This window comes from Furipterus horrens, unplaced genomic scaffold, assembly GCF_987537825.1.
Source record: "Furipterus horrens unplaced genomic scaffold, mFurHor1.1.pri manual_scaffold_1, whole genome shotgun sequence".
In the NCBI taxonomy this organism is placed as follows: Eukaryota; Metazoa; Chordata; class Mammalia; order Chiroptera; family Furipteridae; genus Furipterus; species Furipterus horrens.
Window position 1 is genome coordinate 182,515,143 of NW_028327171.1, and position 17,170 is coordinate 182,532,312.

Genomic DNA, 17,170 nt, shown 5'->3' on the forward strand with positions numbered 1-17,170 from the left:
AAGATTCATTTCTGTTCACCACATCGTTGTGTCGTCAGTCCTTGCTAGCTGCAGTGTGGGCCATGGATCCCATAAAACAGCCTTGGGGATTGGCAGAAACGCAGAATTTCTTGGGCATCTCTAGACCCACTGAACCAGACTCTGCACCTTAGCAAGATCCCTAGGCCATTGGTTTGCACATTCAGTTTTGAGATGTACTGGGCTTCCAAAGCATCAAACAGGGATACCCTCTATTTATTCTACTTAATCCTTGGCCACCATGGCCCAGATTAATTTGCCCCTATCTTGTGCACAAGCTTAGTGAAGCAATTCTTTTACCTTATGACATTTTGAACTACCTGTGTTAAATAGGAACACTGTGCCTGGGTACCATCAACCTGTGGTTCTTACGTCCCCTCATTTACAAGGGGATCCTGTGGGAGATCCTGGCTCTTCAGCAGTGGAGACTGGATTTTGAATCATGGGCCAATTTGGTTTTCTTTATATTCTAGAAAGTTTCCCTTAGGTCTGATGGACATAAACTAATGAAACTGGGTAGCATGTTTAGCCTATTGGAAATGATGTTAGTTTTCAAATCTCTTACTCTTTCTGTTATATATTTAATCACATTTTAAATAGCTTTATTTAAAATAATTTAAATGATTTAAAGATTCTCTGGCCTTATTTTATTTGGAAGCCTCATCAAGTTCCACAAAACTTTTAGTAATACTAATTAGTAGTTACCTCTGAAATAACCTCATTCACTGATGATAATGGTGGAAGAGCATAGAAGCCTTGCTCGCTTGCCATTTTAATTGACTACTGTCAAGCAGTTAAAAGGTCCTGAATCAAACAGGATTAAGTTTACGGTAATACTTGAAAAATATTCCATGAGTCATAGGAATGGCTCTCTTTTTCTGTGAACTTATAATAAGACATAGATGCTTTGGTTTACTTTTGTTAAGTATGCTTCTGTGGAAATTTTAGACAGAAATGTCATTGCTATAAGTTGTATTTCCTAGGATTTGTAAATTTCAAATATTATATTTTCTTTATATTTCTGCTTGAAATTATTTTCCTGCTTGTAATTATTTCCTGTCAATTTTAACCATGCATCAAATTTCTTTCTTACTAGCTTTTGGAAATGCCAAGACTGTAAGGAATGACAACTCCTCTAGATTTGTAAGTATTTGTATAAGCATAAGTGTTAACACTAATATTTAGCTCATGTATGTTTAAACAACCAGTAGATGTTTAACATTTCTTAATACATCCATTTTAAAAATAAGAACACCATTGCTATTAAGACTCTGAGAGTTTTACATGACCTATTTTTTGCTTTCTGTAATTTTCCTTTTTTAATTCTTGGAGCGACAAGTTTTGTTTTTTTTTAAAAATGTTTTCTCATCATCTATCATAAAATTTCATGAGCAATTTAAATGAGGCTATTTAGAATAACTCCTTACTTATCTGAGTTTTGGTATTTGGAAATCGTAATTAAGAATCAGAAATTAAGTAAAGGAAGGATAGCTGCGTTGTCAAGTTTGTACACTCTACAGGTCTTGTCCTTTATTCAGTGGTGCCAAAAGTGGAGGTATATTCTAGAACTTGAGAGAGATAAAGTCATTAGGATTGCCCGCTAATGGCGGTAGGGAGAGAGGACTGAATAGTAAAAACTGAAGCTAATTGTTGTTTTGAGTTTGGTTGAGTTGGAAAATGCTAATTCTGCCAAAAGAAACCTTTCCAGCCTCATCTCCCATCACTCTCCAGCATGACTCTGCACATCTGCCCACAGGAATCTCCAGCTGTGCTGTGTCCCTCCTGCCTCTGGTTTGTATAGCACAGACTCTGCCTGGAGGCAGCAGGGGAACTGTGCTGAGTGTGATGGTAGGCTTTTGAAATTGGTTCCTTTTTTTCTATAGTTTAACCAATTTCATAAATTTTATAATGAAAAGTCATTTACTTCATAAGCTCTTTCTCATACATTATTACTTGGGACCATTTTTGATGATCTTTTATGCCTCTCTGCAGACCCTTACTACCCTGCCTCTCCCATTCTTCTCTTAGCTTCTTTTGGTTTTTCCTTATTAGAGTTATCTAGTGCTTAAGGCAAGGGAATGGCCTCCAGTGGAAATAGTTTTGATAGCTTGGAAGTGGAAGGTTCCTAATTCCAAGGCTGTGAGTTTTTTCCATTGGATTAGCTCTGTCAGTTCTAACTGATTTGAGCCTTGCCTTTTCCTGTTGTGGCAACATGGCTAATCTCATTACATAAACAGAATTAGAAGCAAAGTGTGTGCAGATAGAAGTAATTCCAATAGATCAAACTTCTTTATGGAGATTTTATTTTTGCTCTTTGCAAATCACACACACACACACACACACACACTTTACAAAAATATATTTGCAAATATATTTAGTCTATAGAACATAAAAATTGAGAAAATTATATGGCTTTGAGTTGTTAGTATTAGGTTGGCCAAAAAGTCTGTTTAGTTTTTTCCATAAAATAAAACACGTTTTTCATTTCCACTAATAACTTTATTGATTTGAATATTCTGAGTGTGTTGAATATCTCACGCTATTGGCTTCTAGTGGGTAGAGACCAAGGGAACTGCTAACATCTTCTAATGCATAAGACAGCTCCACAGCAAAGAATTATTTGGCCACAATGTCAATAGTACCAAGAAACTTCGCAAACCACTTTTGACATGTTTGATTAGTCACAGCATCTTCTCCACATGCTGCACAAATCACTTTTTGTGTTTCAGTTGCGTTTTTACCTTTCTTGAAATAAAGTATAAGACACTGAAAATGTTGCGTATTTTCTTCCATTTTCAACGTTAAAATGGCTACACAAAAATTCACCAATTTTGAAAAGTTTTTTTTTAAATACAGGCTGATATGGCAGCTGTCACATTACAATCTAACAAAATTTTTTCAAATGAAGTTAAAGATAACTAAGTACTACTAGAGCCATCGTATGGGAAAAAAACTAAACGAACTTTTTGGCCAACCCAGTACTTCATGACATTTGAAATCTCTTGAAAGTCTTGACAGTTGATTTGGCTTATTAAGTAACTTCAGAGAAATCCTATTGTAACAGTGGTATTAGGATATGAGGTTAATACTGGATTATAGGCTAAATCATTTCATGCCCAGTTTTTAGTCATTTTTCTGCTTTGTGGTCTCTGACTTGACTGGTAATATACTCAAATCCACGATATAATTTTATAGTAGGACTCTACTGTGTTTAACGTTACTACTATATATAAAAGAGGTTTGTGACTCCGTGGAAATTGCATTTTCTTTGACAGTGTTTGATGAGTTAACCCAGAATGAACTTCCTGATTTCTTCACAGAGATATCTTATAGACCATATGATGAGTTAGGCGCGCTCATTGTAGCTGACATTTTAGACCAGTGTTTCCATGGAAGTGCCTTACAGTGTCCCCCTCTCCCCAGCATTTCTAGTTTGAGCTTCTATTAAGAAAGAGACCTGCTATTTTTGAAAAAAAGTCATTTTAAGGCTTTGGAAATTATTGCTTTCAACCAAGAGATTTCAGGGGAGGGGAGAGAGTAGTTTGTTGAGCATCTGCTATGTGCAGAGAGCCAACCAATCTCTGGAAAGTGTAGGAGAGAACCTGTTGGGTTGGGAAAATTTCATTACCAAACCTCTCATTCAGTAGGAATGAAAAGCGCACACAATTTATTCATTTGTTTAAAACGTCTGTTTTTTAAAAACACAATTAAACCTTGATCTCCCTGTATCCCCTCTTGTAGCCTACTGTCGTTTCTCCACCATAGCTATAGTGGTCTTTGCAAATTTCAGTGCCATCACTGCCCTGCTGAAAGCCCTCGGTGGTGGCTCCCCCTGGCCCCTGGGAGGCCCAGCCTGAGCTGGGTGGGGCCTGCTCTGCCCTTGCCTATCCCCCCTCAGCCTCGGCACACAGGCCTTGTGACCGGCGGGCGTACTCGGCACTTAGGCTTTGCAGTTACCCACACTCTGTCCTCAGATCTTTGCACGGCCAGTGTCTTGTATCATTCACCTAAAATGTCACTTCCATGATGTCTTTTTTTAGACTCTGACTTCACCCTGATTTTATTTTTCTCAGGCATTCATTAGTCTCTGTAATTATTTCTGCACTTCCCCTGTTTATGTGACCATTGACCTCAGAGAGTAGGAGCCATGGGAGCAAATACCTCAGTCTTGTTCACTGTGGTGGCCTCAGTGCTTAGAACAGAGCCTGGTGCCACACTCAGAAAACATTTATTAATGAATACATACCTCTTTTTAAGAAGCTTATAGACTAGTCAGAAAAATGGACATGTCTAAAAGTAATCAAAAGATAACAGAGAAAGTAGTAAGTTCCACAGGAAAGATACAGATTAAGTTTTACGAAGGTCAGAATAGAGAAGCTGGAGGAGTCTGGGGCCGCGGACTGTCCTGTGGGGGCCTGTAGATTTAAATGTGCCAAAGTCGAGTGGGCAGCGGGCGGAGCTGGCAGACAGCACAAGGAAGCTGAGGAGCACACTCGAACGGGCCTGCATCTGTCAGAGTTGGTGGCTGCACCAGAGGTTCTGTAAGGAGCCGTGGGCTGAAGGGCTGGAAGGATGGCTTAAGGCCTCAACTGGAGGGCTTAAGAGTGTCAGATTCAAGGTCTTGGACTTTAATTTGCGGGCTATGGGAAGCCACTGGTTATTTCTGAGTAGACTAGTGACATGATCAGAATGAAGCTTTTGGCTGTAATCAGGATAGGGCTGGGTGGGAAGACTGCCGTACCATTATCAATGGGATTCTCGGTGCTGTCCAAGAGTTTATCTCTGGTTGGCTTCCTTTTTCGTTTTCTACAGTGTTTATTCTACCTTTGTCAAACCTCCTAACCTTACTCTAGGCTGATGATATTATGCCTACTTCACAGAAATCTTTATCATCACCATCTTCGTCCTTCTCATCATCATCCAAGCCCTCAACCTTAATACCTCACCCGTCCCCATACCTACATACACAGCCTCCTGTCACTCTGGGAGATTTTCAAGTCCTGTCTCACTCTGATCCTAATCCCTCCACCTGTGCTCTGGAACCTGTTGCTTCCTATGCCCAGGAACCACCTTCCATCAAAATCCTCCATTCTCATATGGTCAACCTCTCACTGTCTTGTGAAGCTGCCCTTTTCTCCCTCCCTCTGCAACTGCCTCGCCTGCGTTGTCCCCCACCGTCATGGAGAGCATCACTATCCCCTCAGAGGCCTGGGAGACAATCCTGGACTTTTTAATCCTTGTCCCCCTACTCTCTTAACTTGTACGTACCCCCAACCAGACCTGTCGTTGTGACCCTCTGGGTACCTCTCTGCTCCGTTTTCTTTTCCCTTTTGGTACTCCTGCTTAAAGCCATCAAAATTTCTCCCCCGATTCCTGCCATCTCCTATCAGCTACATCTGGTCTTGCTTCTTCCTGGTCCATTCCACACTAGCCAGAGTAATCATGTAAAAATGCAAGTCTGACCATGGCATCCTTGTTTAGCGACCTTTAATGACTTGACTTGGCTGTCAGGAGAACATCTCCGTGTCATGATGTGCTCCAGCTTCCCTCACCATTCTCAAGATGCCAGTTCTTACACCTGCTCCTTCCTGTTCTGCCCACTCCTTGCCTGCTCTCCCTTTGTCCCTTTCCTTTGTGCATAGCACCTTGACCTGCTGTAGGATGTTTCCCCAGACTGTAGATGTTAAAGGGCAGGAGCCGCTGTGCCTTGGTTTCCCTTGTGACTACCCTCTTATCTAGGAGGTGGTTTATGGACCTTTACCTAATGAATACTTAGGAAAGACAAAGGGCAGATGACCCATGATGATGAAGAAGGAGAAGGCAGGAGAGCATGCATGAGCTAATAAAAATTCATGAATTGCATTGTAGACTGAGTGCCATGCGATTCTGCTTCTTCTCTCTCACCATTATTTTGAAAATAAAAAAGAGTTTAACTAATTCTTTGGGATAATTATCTACAAACCATCTCTCTGACTATTACTAAAGTAGAACATGAAACAAAACCAAAGACTACTTCTTAGATCAACATTCCCTTTTCCAAACAGAAAACAGCTGTCAGGACTATTCTATTATACTTGTTACTCTTTTAACTAGACAAATATAGACCAATTCTTTAAAAGTTACAGTATGAAACTCCATTTGTGCTTCTCTGTGTTTAATATACCATCTATAAAGTGTAATAGGAACCTGGTTATATATTACTGTGTAATGTAGATCAAAGCCTGAGAGAGTAATACTGAGCAGTTTTGGATTCTGAGCTGGTCACACCACATAATCATGTATTTGATTTGAGTAGATATAAAAACAATACTTTAAGTGTTCCACTGTCCAGAGTGTTTGGAGTTTCTAGTCATGGCTTAGACATATTTTGCTTATAAAAATGAAATAATTTATCTTTCCAACTAATGCACATACAAAGAATACTTATATGCCTCAGTTTTATTGTTGAATTGAATACACACACCCTTCAGAATTTGAAACATATCTGAAATGGAAAATTTACATGATGGCTGAGAAGATGTGTTCTTGAATTGGCAGTGGGATATGTTAGTTTTGAGCTAATGGGATATTTAATATGAATTATTCGTGGAGGCATATTGTTATGCACCGTGGTTACATAAATGGTGCCTTTCTTAATTACATCTAAACAAATGTGTAAAGAGCTTACACTTACACCATTCTCTAAAAAGATATGCTGACAATATTTTGAGATGATCTTAAAAATTCATAAAGTCTTTCTTTGCAGGGCAAATATATGGATATTGAATTTGATTTTAAAGGTGACCCTCTGGGAGGAGTGATTAGTAACTGTGAGTATCTTACTTGAATCCTTTTAAAGAAGTTCAGAATAATAAACATGTATTTATAATAGAATATTTTAGATACTTGGGTCTTTAAGAGATGGGTGTAAGGATATGTTTTCTTATGCTACTTAGACTTTTAACCTATGTGTTTCAGGTTATCTTATATAATTTCTAAATCTTTTTTAAAGAATATGTAATCTTTACCTTTGAAAAACTTTTTAGGAGTCTGCTAAAGAATAATATTAGTCCAACTGTATTTTATATACTATAGATCTTTAAGCCAATTCAGTAATAAAAAAATCCTCCAGTGCTTATTTTCTCCAACAAAATTATTTTATGATTAAAAATGTAATATAAATAGCTGATTTTAATTTAATAAATAAGATACTTTGGATAGTATTTCTCTAACATAATGAGTGGACCTGTACTTCAGGGTTTTTATTTTTCCAAATAATTTATTTATTTATTTGTTTATTTTATTTTTAGAGAGATAGGAAAGGAGAAAGAGAGGGAGAGAAACATCACTGTGTGGTTGCCTCTCACTCACGCCCCCAACTGGGGACCTGACGTGCAACCTAGTAATGTGCCCTGACTGGGAATCAAACCAGCGACACTTGGCTCGCAGGCCGACGTGTACTTCAGGTTTTATTGTGAGAAATTTTTGGCTTCCCATTTATTTAAATCAATGAAATGTGATAGACCCATGAGGTAGAAATACAGATTTATTTGCCTCCTTTAGTCATGATTTGTAATTGTGGAAGTGAATAATTTGTTAAAGGTGAAAAACAAACAATGTCAGGTAAGGTTTGCTTAACAACCCCAGGTCCAGAGTTTTGTAAAGTGGTCGTAATGGTCAGTATCTGTTATAAATATGGACGGCCCTGCCATCAGTGCATTGTAGCTGCAGTTCATGTTGAGTTTGTAATCAATTAGTTTGGGCGCCTCCTATTGGAGCCATGGCCTGGTTTTCCTCTTGAAATCTTTTTTTTTTTTTTTTTTTTGAGGGTCACACTGTTGAACCTCCCACTGCCTCTTTCTCCTCACCACCCTATGATGCTACTAGGATTACTAGAATGAAAATAATCTAAGTTTAGATTTGGGGGGGGAAATGACATATTGACTTAGGTATTCAAAGCAGTGCTCATTAGATTTCTTAGAGTGGTGGCATTCCTTCTTCAGATGAACTTTTATGCTGAACCCTGCGTATGAAACAGGTCTGATCTGGATGAATAGGAGATGGGTTACTGAACCCCTGGGTCCTGAGGTGGCCCCTGACATCTTCCTGACGAGCTCTAGCATCAGAGAAATGACACTTGAAAGTTAGTGTTTTAAGTAATTTGGGCAAACTATGCAGCTGCTGTAAAAAATAAAAATTTAGGGGGAGGGAGAGAGGGGGATAAGTAAGGGAGGGGTTTAGTCAAGGAACGTGTATAAATGACTCATGGATACGGACAACAGGGAGGGATATGGTTGCGGGAGGTGGGGTGGGCTGGGTGGGGGAGAGAAATGGGGGAAAAATGGGACAACTGTAATTGAAAAACCAAAAATTAAAAAAAAATAAAATAAAAAAATAAAAATTAAAAATATAAATAAATAAATAAAAATTTAAATCACTGTTCATAGAATAACCTTCTAGGGCTCAAGTTACCTCATCTTTGAATCAATGGGATTGAATTGAATAAATTTTATGGTTCTTCCCATTTCCACCATTTTGTAGTGTTTAAATAGTTTGATTTTCCATTTTAGTTTGCCTGACTATACAGTTTATGTGCCATGAAATTGGATTATCCATATTTGCAAAAATGTATAGTTACAAGAGAAACATCTTCAACAGTAAGTTTTAATACAAAATGAAATTGGCTAAGATGGTGCTACTTAGGTTAAATGGTTTTATGTGTCAAACAGGGAAGCAAAAGTACTTCTGCAGACCACATCTGATGCCAAAGTCAGAGGGTTCTAAGTCTGCCAAGCTTCTCAGAAAAGCTCCTTCACAGTGTGTGCAGTATTGAGAGCTGTGCAGGAAATGGCCTGCCCTGGTTTTAAGACCACCATTTTAAGGCATGATTAATTTTTATTCTGAAAGATATTTATACATTTTTAGCATTTACTTTGTGTAATGCAAATTAACGGTAGTTGTTAATGTAGTAACACACTATTTTTAAAATGAGGGCAAATTTACTGTTTTCATTAAAAGACTTATATCTAAACATTCTGAAATGATTGATTCAATATTACTTTTGAGGACTCTAGGAAAATATTTAAGGATTACTTTATTATAAGTATTAGAAAATAACATCGGCTTTATATTTTGAAGTTTCAGCTCCAAACAGAAATGCCTTCTTGCCCTCTAATTCTTATGGTATCCATGGAGAATAAATATTAAACACTCCGTTCTTTTCCAGTTAAGACAACTGTATTATCTTGAATGAATTTCATATGATGTTTGTTACTACTTATTCCCACAATGAAGTTATATTGAAATTTGAGGTAGCGGGAACACCCTGGGATTTTAGAGTGTCCTTTGCTTTGGAGAGGAAAGGAATACATTAGTGGTGAGAGCAGGAAATTTCACTCTGCATAGATAGAGGACTGACTCAGAGGTGGTCACTGGGAGTTGCAGTCTGCCAACTTAAGGGAGGGAGTGTAAAGCAATGGGTAGAACCACTCTTGTTCTCTCCAAACTTAGCTCCTTGTAACCTTGAAAAGAAGTCAAGAGTTGCCATTTTGTAGGGAGTATATTTTGCCTTCTTTTCCAGCAGTCGCCTAGTAAAGTACAGATTGTTGGCTATAATTATTACCCTGAAAAAGGCACAAGATCACTTGAACCAGTTGTGTAACCAGAAAGTAGAAAAGAAAGCCCAGTAAGTTACTCTTTTTCTAAAAGAGGTGTACTGTAAAACTTGTCTTGAGCTCACTTGAAGGCTAATAATATCTCTGAAGGTAGTACCATTAGGACAGAGGTGTTTGAAAAATAGAAAATGGCAAACATTTACTTTATTTGAGAAGATAAAATATGGAAGCACATCCAAATGTTTGGTTGATGTGAGGTAATATTTCTCCTACTATGTTACTGCTTGTTGGTCTCATGAATTGTATTCATTGTATTTGAGTATTTTGGATCTAGTATTATACACTAGAAACTTGTAGAAACCTGATGCTTGTATTAATAGTCACAGCACTTTTTTATAGCTGTGCCACTTGAGGGCAAATTTAGACAGCAGAAAATGTGCTACGAGTTTCAAGGGCTTTTATCTCCTAAAAGGAGAATAGCACAGAGTGCTTGTATATGCTCTGAAAAAGCCTCATGATTTCCGGTATGCATGTACCTGCACAAATTGTAGGGACAGGAGCTATGGCTGTCCTGTTCAGGGTAGTATCCCAAGAGCCTAGTGGAATCCCTGACACACAGCAGATGCTCAGTAGATGCTGGAGATAAAGATGGAATTGGTTAAATATTGGCAGACCCACCTTTTTCTTCTTTGTTATTGGGGGCATATCCATGAGCTTACTTGTACAGCTCTTACTGGTTTTTCATGTGGTTTCCAACATCGAACCAAAAATAGGAAGTTATTTAATTCATCTTTGAAATGGGATAATAATATTACTGATCTCATAGGGTTGTGTTGAGGTGTAAATTATTTGTTAACATCTAAAGTACTTTTAACAGTGCCTGGCACATAGTGAGCACTCAATAAATGTTTGCTTTTTTATTATTGTTATATACTTATGTATTGTTTCTAGCCCCCAGGCAAATATATGCCCAGTTAGAACAGAGACTTTTTTGTTTGGTTTATTGTTGAATGACAGCAACAAAAATAGTGTCTGATGCCTTATATTTTTGAATTAATTAATGACCACACAAGGACATAATGTACCATAACTACAGCTATGACATAGAAAAATTAATTGAGAAGTAAGGCTTCTGTTTTATTGGATAATTTTATCTGGATTGAAAAATTTTTTTGAGGTATAATTGACATGCAACATTATATTAGTTAGGTGTACAACATAATGATTCAATATTTGTGTATTTTGGTAAATGATCACCACCATGAGTCCTGCTCTGGAGGTGGAGGGAAGGGAAGATTGTAATGCCATGGCATGCTGGCTGGTTTAGATCTCTCTGTGCGGGTAACCTGCTGAGAGATGGGATCTGCCTGAGATCTGGGCCGTGAGGGAGCCCTGTGGTGGGCGTGCACATCTGCATTCTTTTACTGTGATTCACATGCTCAGTGAACGGTTTGTAAGAAGACATTTGTCCCATTTTCTTTACTTTAAAATCTGTCATTAGTGAAACTGCTTAATTGTCCATCTTGAGGGTTATGTTGTCTACTCTCAGAAAAGTATAGAGTTCATTTTACAATATCTATCCCCAAATGTGAGCAAACATAAATTCCTCGAGAGAGTTCTCGACTGAACCTACCATCAGTTATGCCCAGTAACTCACGGGTTATTTCACACTTTTTCTTTAGGGATGATTATCCCAGGCAACAGAGACAAAGGGAGATAAATTGTAGTTCCTTAGATGGTAGGCCCATGATTATTGCTAAGTGTATCATTTTGCTTTAATGAAGGGGTGTAAGTCAACTGGGGGAGTCTAAATGCCACTCAAACACTATTTTCCATCATGTTTATCTTGGAGTAAGGGCAGAGGAGCACGGGAGTCCGAGGGCAGTCAGTGTTCCCACCACAGCGTTCACTGTCATTCTGGTTTTGCTTGGCAAGACAAAGACAATGCCGATTCTTCCTTAAGTGTTTTTTTTTTTTTTTTAGCTAGATAGATAACTTTTTATTTATAATAAATACCAGTAGTATCAAGATAAATCAATTATATTATGGTACCATAATAATGATGATTAAATCACTTTTATCTCAAGGTATACTCTGGAGTGTATGTTCATTTGAATCTATTCTTTTACTTATGATCGTACTTAGGCATAAGAATAATTTCACATTTTTAAGTCTACATCAAATAATTAAACTATGGAAAGATTAAAGGTAAAGTTTTTAAAAATTGTTGATGCTATTATAGCTGTTCCCCATTTCCCCCCCTTTGCCCACCTCCACTCAGCCTCTGCCTCCCCCTTCCCTCTGGCCGTCACCACACTGTTGTCTGTGTCTATGGGTTATGCATATATGTTCTTTGGTGAATCCCTTCACTTTCTTTTATCCAGCCCCGGTTCTGAGATCTGTCAGTCTGTTCCATGTATCCATGCCTCTGGTTCCATTTTGTTTGTCAGTTTACTTTGTTCACTAGATTCTACATACAAGCGAGATCTTCCTAAAGTTATAATCAAGAACTTTGGCCATTTCTTTTTTTCAGGAAGGGAGATTATGAATAAAATAAAGAAACTTTTTGTATTATCTAATCCTTTACTGATATATTTCACACTAATGGGGTTTTATTTTTTCCTTCCAAACCCTGACTTGTCCTTTTGTTCCTTTGCCTATTAAAAGACTCCCTTCTCAGCAGGTGCAAACATGGACATTTTACTTTTTTTATATCTCCTGCATGGGGAGGTTGTCCTATGACACACACAGGCAATGCATATGTTGTGGACTAGCTGCTAATTAGTCAAAACTAAGAAAACCCCTGAGATGGCCTGGCTCTGAACACATAGTCAGATGGCAGTGACATGGTAGGGTGGGTGGGGAAGTGCTGAGTCCAGACTTTTTCTGTTGCTGCTCATTCATTTTCCCTCTTTAGAATGGTTTAATAGGTTTATCTCTTCCTTTAAAACTTAAATTTATTTCAAATTTAACGTGAACTTATGTCTTGAGGGGAATGTGGCTGCTTTGGAATACAACCCTCTGTATCCGCTGATTCTGCATCCATGGACTCAACCAACCGCGGATCAAAAACAGTATTTTCATTTCAGCGTTGGGAATTCACTGATCTGTGGGACTGACTGTATGCTTTGTATTACACCATTTTATATAAGGGACGTGAGCATCTGGATTTGGGTATCTATGGGGTCCTGGAACCAATACCCCACAGATATGGAGGGACAACTATGTGTGAAGATTTTTATACTCCTTCCTCTACTAAATATTTGACATGCCTTGTATCCCTCTGTATAAGACTGAGCAGAGGCTCAATCAGTGGTGGCAGAAGTATTTAAAGAAAAAGGGAAGGTTGTGCCAGCATTTTGCTTTGATTTAATTCCTTTATAGTGAATTGTTATTCTGTACTTGGAGTAATTTTTTGACATGGCTTCATGCTGTTAGATTACGCTGGTGCCTGAACATTAAAAAAAATAGAATAAGGAATGATGTTACTCATTAGTGAAGTATTTTCAGACAGACATTTTCCCCGATTGCTTTTCTACCTAGAAGCTTGTAAGTTTTGAGAAAAATTATCAAGATATAGGCTCTGGAGTAGCAGACTAAGCATTTTAGGTGCTAAAAACCTTCAACAGCTCTGTGATAAAAGGTTCCTCATTTTATGATTGAGTTGCTTAGAGGAAGTCATATAGCTTATGTAAAGTACACATTTTCACGTATTTATGGAGTTTGTTTTCTTTTCATTGGAAAATTATAAAGAGCATTATAAGCACAATACCTTAGTTATCTGAAGTATTGAATTCTGGCTCTATCGCTTAGTAACAATGGGTCGTGAGCCTCATTTTTTCATCAATAGACTAGGGATTATAAAACCAACTTCAGAGGAAGTATTCAGGGTTGAGTATGATAAGAAATGAAAAGCTCCACATGCACAGAGGAAGGTCAGTGAAAATTCCCTTTCTACTTCCCCTTTGTACCCTTCCTTTTAAGCACCCAGTGCATTGTTTCTTATTTGAATATGACAGTAATCACTGATCATAGCAGCGTGGGTGGTTCAAAAAGTACCTTAGCCAATATTCCTTTCCGAACTCTGCACAAGGGAATATTTAAATTCTTTAACTTGGTGGCTCTTATCTCCTGAATCTTAAAGCCATTGCCATTACCAAACCCTCCATTGTCTACGAGCATTTGTTCAAGAAGTGCCAAACATCAGGTTGGCCAGTGTGTTGTTGGTGCACATTGTGGCCCTGTCACATGCTTTGAAGGTATTATTTTGTGTCTTAAAATACCACAGTTGACTTGTTAGAATATGATTGGATAAGTGGTGCCAAGCAATTGTTTGTCATTATTTTTAAGGTGTCACTGTTAGGTGGGCTAATGCTTGTGAAGCATGGTAGGGTTCTTAGCACCACAGAGAGAGCCTGGGTTTTGTGGGCTTTGACAGGTGAGGGCCACCTGGTCACTCTGCCCTCCTCCCACCCCTCCTTGGGTGGCAGGAGTTACAGTGAGCACGAGGGACCCTTATAGGCCAAGAGGAAGGTCTTCTTGTTTGCGGTCAGTGCTGGGCTTATTTCCAAATAGTTCCTGGCACACAGTGGGTGAGCAGTAAGTGAGATGATTGAAGGAATTTGTACATGAATGGGTGAAATGAACTGTAGCATTTGTTTATATTTTTCATGTAATTGAGTTACTTTCTTCTAGGCTTGTGGAATTTTCTATAAGGATTAGCTTCTCAGTGAAGAATCTGCCCATGCCCCATGGGTTCGTTCTTCTAAAACTGTGCTGGTGCTCTTAGGACCCATGAGCACTGGACCACATGATGAGTCAAATCATACCACATTTTTATCCTCACCTGCTTATTCTGTCTTCTGTTCTGCTAATTGATGGAAATGGCTAATTCTTAGAGATGATGAATGTTACATAGTCTTGCTTTTCTAAATTTTGCCTCACATGTGCTTTCAATTTCTGTTTTCTTTCTTTTTGCTAAATAGGAGGTCTTCATTATTTGTGGGCATTGGCAGTCATCCTGGTCAAATGAGAACTGGAGATGAAAATTAAAAAAACTCCACAGCATCCTGTTCCGAATGATTCTTGTATTTACATTCTTTAGTTCTCTTTCAGGCAGCTTAATTTTATGTTTCCTTGCAACCTCTCTCTTCATTCTCTTCATTCTCACAATGACCTCATGTGTTTGGAGTCCCCAGGACTTCGCATTCATCACATCTCCGCTTGAACTTGGCCTAGGCTCCCATCAGATGCTGGTGTGGCTTGCAGAAATGCAAATTGAGTTCAATGACTATTTCCAGAGAAACTGCACATCACCTCTCCCTGATACATTTTTGGGATAACGTTCAGATTTTAATCTGATTGGAAATCCAATGTGTTTGTTCTCTAAAATTAGTCCTCAGTAATGGGATCACTAATTCAGAATTTTATAACTAAATTTGGCCCTTGCCGGAAAATCCAGACTGGCTTTTCTATCACTGGTCAGTGATAAGCAGGACTCCAGGCAGGATATGCGCTGCTATTGTTCTCTGCCATCCCCTGTGTACTGCTGGGCTGGGCTTTCTTTTCTTTTCTTTCTCTCCTCTTTTTTGTTCTTACCTTTCCCTCTCCTCCCCTCTCCTCCTCTCCCTTATCCTTTCTTTTTCTCCCTTCCTTTACTCCCTTCCTCTCCCCTCTGCTCTCTCTCTCTCTCTCTCTCTCTCTCTCTCTCTCTCTCTCTCTCTCTCGGTGAAAGTTTGAAAACTTTCTAATTTATGGGATGAAAAATTATCTGGAATCAATGAGCATATACTGTCAAATAACACCGAGTTCCATTAAATGAGAACTACTTTTATTTTCTAAGACTTAAAGATACCAAGGCAATCTGCTTCGCTTATCCCAGATAGCAGGGCATGTGGGTATAAGGTGGGGTCTGCACTTGAATCAGATGGCCTGATTGCTAATTGCACTAAAACTGTCAGTTTTTTCATCTGTTAAATAATACCTTATAAAATGGTTGGGAGGATTCAATGAGATAAGTCTATAAAGCACACAATAAGATCTCAGAAATATTAACTTATTATCATAATTATTTCATGGATTTGTAAAGCTACATTTCATTGCTTGATTTGATTTGTATGCTACATTTTAAAGAGTTTGCCATCATAAATTATATAAAATAAGAGACTATCAGTATAAAACTATATTGTATTGAATCAGTTGTTGAATGTATTGTTGAACTTGTTTTGCACATTCACTGTTTAAAAAGCCCCTGGTTTGTTTAATTTGTTGATTTGAGTTAGAGTTGAGCTTCTTCCTGAAGGTAGAGCTGAAAATGTAGCTTCTGTTATTACTTTATTAATATAAAATGGAAAAAGAAAGTGAAAGGGGAAAAAGAGAACCACTATGACTTTAAGAGCAAAATTAATAATACACTATGACTTGATTCTTTTTCTCTTTAGATCTTTTAGAGAAATCTCGAGTTGTTAAGCAGCCAAGGGGTGAGAGAAACTTCCATGTGTTCTATCAGCTGCTCTCTGGGGCCTCTGAAGAGCTCCTCAGTAAGTCCCTGTCTCTGTGTATTAGTTTTTAACTGTCATAGCATTTTCCAAAGCATTCTTTCTAAAAGTATCCCATATGCTTTTCCCCTTCCTTCTTAAAAATTTTCCATGACTCTGGCTGAAGTGGAGAACACAGTGTGATTGCTTTGATTATGCCCCAGCATTTGTTTGATGCATGTCCCTGTGCTTCACCAGATACTGTGCCCTCTGTCTCATATGGTTTACTAAAAGCGCTACATATTGGGGGAGGTGCTAATTATAAAGTAAAAATCTAAAAGGGAAGAATATAAATATTCCACTTGGAGAGAGGAAATTAGCAGGGAGCGGTAGATGCGTTCAATTATTTTTAAAAATTGTTCATTGAAGATTTAAATATAGCGAGAAGACATTTGCAACTGATAGTAGAGTTAAAAATAACACCTTTGGATATTTTAGAGAATTGATATCAGTGCATAAGTATAGAATCCAATAGCAATAGCCACGTGATGGAAAGTTTTAAACAAATAGTTCAGACAAAAAGAGCTTTGGCAAGTTAACACCACCTGGGGAAAAATCATCCTCTCTAATCATATCAACAAATGAGATTAAAACAAGTTAAGTATTCACTATACATACATTAGGGGAAGCTATTAAAAAGGCTAAAACTAAAACTGGCAGAGTTGTCAGGCACTGATCTACTTAGAGCTTGTGGGTGTCACTTCTAAGTGAGGACTTCTTCCTTGGGGACTAATTAGCAACCCAAAATAAGCCATAAAATGATCAGAGCCTAACCTCTAGGCACACCACTTTTGGAAACATTTCCCAATGGAATAATTCAAAAGAACCCCCAAAACGTTTTTTGTGAAGACATTTATCACTGCCCATTTATTTATTATTATAAGCTGGTGAGCATCCAAATGTCCAATGTTGGGGGAATCACTAGGCAGACATCGTGTTATAATGAAACAGTACATCGAAGATATTTTATATTTTAAAAATATGGAAAGGGCCTTACCCAATAAGAATACGTGTAAGAAAGCA

General features: G+C 38.1%; 1 protein-coding gene across 1 annotated transcript in view; it reads left to right on the forward strand.

The window, feature by feature from the left end:
• MYO1B (myosin IB) overlaps window positions 1-17,170 on the forward strand; it is a 165,078-nt gene that overhangs the window by 92,038 nt on the left and 55,870 nt on the right. The window contains exons 6-8 of the mRNA XM_090281999.1: window positions 1,115-1,161; window positions 6,764-6,827; window positions 16,052-16,150. Coding sequence (XP_090138125.1) covers window positions 1,115-1,161; window positions 6,764-6,827; window positions 16,052-16,150 — 210 coding nt within the window. The remainder of the gene's footprint in view (window positions 1-1,114; window positions 1,162-6,763; window positions 6,828-16,051; window positions 16,151-17,170) is intronic.